The sequence below is a fragment of the Gymnoscopelus microlampas genome (assembly GCF_963454915.1).
Source record: "Gymnoscopelus microlampas genome assembly, chromosome: 22".
NCBI classification, from domain to species: domain Eukaryota; kingdom Metazoa; phylum Chordata; class Actinopteri; order Myctophiformes; family Myctophidae; genus Gymnoscopelus; species Gymnoscopelus microlampas.
This window is the reverse complement of record NC_139959.1, coordinates 38,567,183-38,572,182: the sequence shown is the minus strand read 5'-3', so window position 1 is coordinate 38,572,182 and position 5,000 is coordinate 38,567,183. Positions and strand designations below refer to the sequence as shown.

General features: G+C 43.2%; 1 protein-coding gene across 8 annotated transcripts in view; it reads left to right on the top strand.

Annotated features, from left to right (window-relative positions):
- The window catches only part of LOC311038507 (receptor-type tyrosine-protein phosphatase mu-like), a 131,409-nt gene that overhangs the window by 95,060 nt on the left and 31,349 nt on the right, over positions 1 to 5,000 (top strand). For 3 of the 8 annotated variants that reach the window (XR_014600070.1, XR_014600071.1, XM_084048078.1), the window contains exons 18-20: positions 452 to 526; positions 1,435 to 1,567; positions 3,105 to 3,137. Coding sequence is in view for 1 of the 8 variants with exons in the window: in XM_084048078.1 (XP_083904204.1) it covers positions 452 to 526; positions 1,435 to 1,567; positions 3,105 to 3,137 (241 nt within the window). In the remaining 7 variants the exon portion in view is untranslated. The remainder of the gene's footprint in view (positions 1 to 451; positions 527 to 1,434; positions 1,568 to 3,104; positions 3,138 to 5,000) is intronic. The other 5 variants (XR_014600068.1, XR_014600069.1, XR_014600065.1 and 2 more) reach the window with 3 other exon arrangements.

Sequence of the window (5,000 nt, the reverse complement as noted above, 5' to 3'; positions counted from 1 at the left end):
TATGAACTCAATGGTGTTGCTCTTCTTTGACTGTAAATATGAACTAAATAACTACTAAATAATAAATACACTAAAGCTAATACACTTCTGTGTATAGTCTCTGGTTTCCAGAAGGTGGTAAGGTGGCCATTTCCTGTTCCGGGTTCCGGGTCCCATGTCTTTGTTTGATTGGCTCAGCAGCAGGTTTGAACTGTAAAAAATAATGACACCTTCATGTGTTTCCTGTTCAATTCTGCTGCTCAGCCAATCAAACGGTGATGAGGCGTTTACAGTCATGAGAAGATGCATTGTGATGCAACATCTTACTAATATTTCTGCTTTACTATAAACCACCGCTACAGCCTTTCTCTCTCTCTCTCTGCTTGTCTGTCTGTCTGTCTGTCTGTCTGTCTGTCTGTCTGTCTGTCTGTCTGTCTGTCTGCCTGTTCGTCTGCATGCATGTGATTGACAGCTGCTATAATCGCGACTCAACTCACAACGCCGTACATCCGTATCGCTCCTGCTCCTGGAGACAAACTTCTGACAGGTCAGACACACACCTACGCACGCACGCACGCACGCACGCACGCACGCACGCACGCACGCACGTACGTACGCACGCACGCACGCACGCACGCACATTATGTAAATATTATCTTCAAATTTCTGTACTTCCTACTTCACTTTTGCAGTTGGGTGTAATTCCTGTATAACAGCAACACTACTGGTAATGACTGTTAATTAACACACATGTTTCAAGTAAATGGACTCTTACGGGTTCATTTGGTTCCAAATTAAAAGGTTTGAGATTGAGAACCACCGGTATTGTTAAAGGTCGACTTCACCCATTTGTCTTCATATAATTGGTCCTCACTAATGCCCATGATAATACGGCACCATTTTTGTCTACTCTCTCTGTGTCTCAGAGGAGGGCCGTGGACAGTTTAGAAGCCCGCCTACCAGTGACATCATCGATGGGGAATACAAGCTAATAGAAACTACAAGGCTTTCTATTCCTGGAAAGTTAGCATGCTATAATGGAAGCCATTGTTCTCACGTTGATAAAAATCTAAATAAAAAACTTGAAATCTTGAAGAAGAAAAAAAAACCTTCCTAACGATGATGTCACTGGTAAGCGGGGTTTCTGAAGAGTCCACAGGCCTCCTATGAGACACAGGAAAAGCAGGAAAAAATAACACAATTTTAGCAGGAGCATTAGTGAGGACCTATTATACTGTATGAAGATGAAAATGGGTAAAGTCGTCCTTTAAGGTTTGGAGACGTGAAGTCCACATACCAGCTCTGACAGTGTGATAAACCGGTTCCAAATGTCGGATCCGGTTCCTCTGGTTCCGGAACCCCAACCCTACATCTATCAAAGTGTCATTGTGCCTTAACAGGGATGTGTGTATTAAGAATGTGTATTGTTTGATATGGGTGTGTGTTGCATTGCAGGGGCAGTGACTCGCGGACCGGATCCGGAACCAGAAACAAAGTCGGATCACACCGTGAAGATCGCTGGAGCCACCGCCGGAGTTCTTCTGTCAATCATCATCTTCCTCGGAGTTATACTACTGATGAAGAAACGGTAACATACGCACGCACACACGCACACACACACATATACACACAAGCGCGCGCACGCACACAAGCACACATTCACATTTACACAGTACATAAACACAACGTCAAACAGACCCTTAAACACTAACACACAAACACACGCGCACGTAAGCACTCATGCACACACACACACACACACACACACACACACACACACACACACACACACACACACACACACACACACACACACACACACACACACACACACATAGACAGTTTTACAGTTTAGGTATTTTTAAGATGAAAAAGACATTTTGATGAAAGCGTTTCATTGGTTCAGGGATTTACGACCCCAGGCAAGACACACACACACACACACACACACACACACACACACACACACACACGCACGCACGCACGCACACACGCACACGCACACGCACACACACGAACGCACACACACACACACACACACACACACACACACACACACACACACACACACACACACACACACACACACACACACAAAGCAGTGTGGAATAAGAAAAAGATAGGTGCCGAATAACTGAGCATAATAATAACAATAATAATAATAATAATAATACTACTACTATAGCCTTGGATCAAGACTATCATAGATGTATTTTATCGAGTCTGACTTTTACTTTCGTATCTACGATAGTCTTGGCCTGCACCCCCCAGTTCATCCTGGACTTTCACCAGTAAATCCCGTATTACTCCGAACATGTACAAATGCGAAATATAATGTTCTTACCCTGAGTCTTTTTGCAATGTATTAGTCCATATTTTTCAATAAAGAAGTGTTTTAATCCCATCTGTGTCGGATTCTGTCGGAAGTTCCCTGTATTCCTCAATGGGCGTTAGCGACGGGGCGCGTCCGGTGAAAGGCGATATTACACACAATGTAAACAGGAAGTAAACAAGGGGAAAAAATGCCTTTCGGCCACAGACGGGATTTAAACACATGTCTATTGAAAAATATGGACTGATACATTGCACAAAGACTCCGAAGGGCGAGTTAACATTTGGGGCAAATAGGGGATTTGCTGGTGAAAGTCCAGGACGCACTGGGGAGTGTAGCCCAAGACTATCATAGATATAAAAATGTCAGAATCGATAAAATACATCTGTGAAAGTCTTGATCCAAGGCTAATACTACTACTATTACTACTACTAGTAGTAGTAATAATAATGATAATAACAAATATAATGCGTGATCGTTTAGCAAGCTCCCCCCCCCCCCCCCCCCCCCCCCCTCTCTCTCTCTCTCTCTCTCTCTCTCTCTCGCTCCTCGTCACACCCATCCCAATCCCGCCCATCCTCACTCTCTCTGTACAACACCGTTTTCAACCAATCATCATTGGCCCTGTGTCGCTATGGTAACATTACATTAACTGTATATTAATTTAACTTAATTTATTTTCTGTCAGAGACATTAATGTGGTCTCCTTTCTTTCTTTTTTCTTTTTTTCTTTCCTTCTCTTCCTCCATTTCATCCCTCCTTCCATTCTGCCCCCCCCCCCACCAACACTCAGCCGAAGAAATTCTCACTCCTACACATATTACCTGTAAGTAACACCTCTGACCCTTGACCTCTGAACTCTGACACCTGAACCCTATCTAAGAATCAGCAGGTATTGTGATGTTAATCAATCACCCATTTCTACAGACAGATAGATAGATAGATAGATAGATAGATAGATAGATAGATAGATAGATAGATAGATAGATAGATAGATAGATAGATAGATAAACTCAAGATAAGACTGAAGTAGGATAGGATCTTACAAATGTTCGCTTTAAAAAATAGATATTAAAAGATTTGCTTTATACAGTATAGCAATAACCCCACCTATCTCCCAGACTCCCGCCATATATCTTATTCATCAGTCATGGGTCAGAGGATGCAGACCTGGACATTTGATTGACTCTGCCTTGTCTCTTTGATCTGTAATAGACCCCTGATGTTTAGTCTCAAAGTGACGCTTAAAGGAGTCGCAAAAGCGAGACTTACGGTGGGGCAGATTGAAGACAAACACGTTGCATAGTGTTCTAACGCTATCAACATCAGATCTCACACGAGAAGAAAAAGCTATTCAAATGTTTTTAACTGGGATGGTGTTATTAAATTCTCCTTTAACACTGGATGCTCAGCAAACAACCTTTTCAAGACATGAACACAAACAAAACCATATTTATCCATGAGGGCCGGTATGCCCAAACTATAATCTTTCTTTGCCTTTTTCCCCTCTAGATAGACAGACAGACAGACAGACAGACAGACAGACAGAGACAGACAGACAGACACAGACAGACAGACAGACAGACAGACAGACAGACAGACAGACAGACAGACAGACAGACAGACAGAGACAGACAGACAGACAGACAGACAGACAGACAGACAGACAGACAGACAGACAGACAGAGACAGACAGACAGACAGACAGACAGACAGACAGACAGACAGACAGACAGACAGACAGACAGACAGACAGACAGTGTCTCAAAGACTCTACAGTACTATATACACACCAACACAAACATATTCATAAAAACATATAGCGTGCACAACACGCAAACAGCTTGTTTTTGTCCATAAAACTACTTTCTGTTTTAAAAGCTTCATTCTTTTATTTATTTTATTTATTGCAATTTCAATCGAATGTAACTGTGTGTGCACATGTGTGTGTGTGTGTGTGTGTGTGTGTGTGTGTGTGTGTGTGTGCGTGCGTGTGTGCGTGTGCGTGTGCGTGTGTGTGCGTGTGCGTGTGCGTGTGTGCGTGTGTGTGTGTGTGTGTGTGTGTGTGTGTGTGGTCGTGTGGTCTATGGGGACTGTGTTATCAGCTATGCATGGATGGATGGATGGATGGATGGATGAGTGCAGGATGGAGGGATGAAGAGAGGGGTCACAGCAGGGTGGGAACATGTTTTGTGGTTTTTAAAAGAACTTGTTTTTTTCTGCTTGTTAGATTAACAGAGAGAGCAAGAGAGAGAGAGAGAGAGAGAGAGAGAGAGAGAGCTTGCTTCATGCGTATATGTATAATGTTTATAACTATTATTAACATCAAATTAACATTTTCATGGTTTTGTAAGCTGTCATGTGACAAAGCTCTGTTTACACAATCCTTTATCCCTTTCTAATTGTACATACTTTCTCAGTTTTTCTTTTTCCAAGTCATTTTGGGGATTTTCTGCCTTCATTTGATAACACAGTGGAGATTGACAGGAAACAGGGAAGGGGTCAGGGAGTGACATGCAGTAAGGGTCCGCCGGGCTTCGGAATTGAACCCGGGACTCGCTGTCAGGCTCCATTAGAGTCTATGCGCCTTAACCACTCGGCCATCGGCGCCCCCCCCCCCCCCCCTCTCAGATTTGATTGGTTTTAATTGACACTTGCTTTGGCAACGTAAACGTGTTTCCTCATGCCA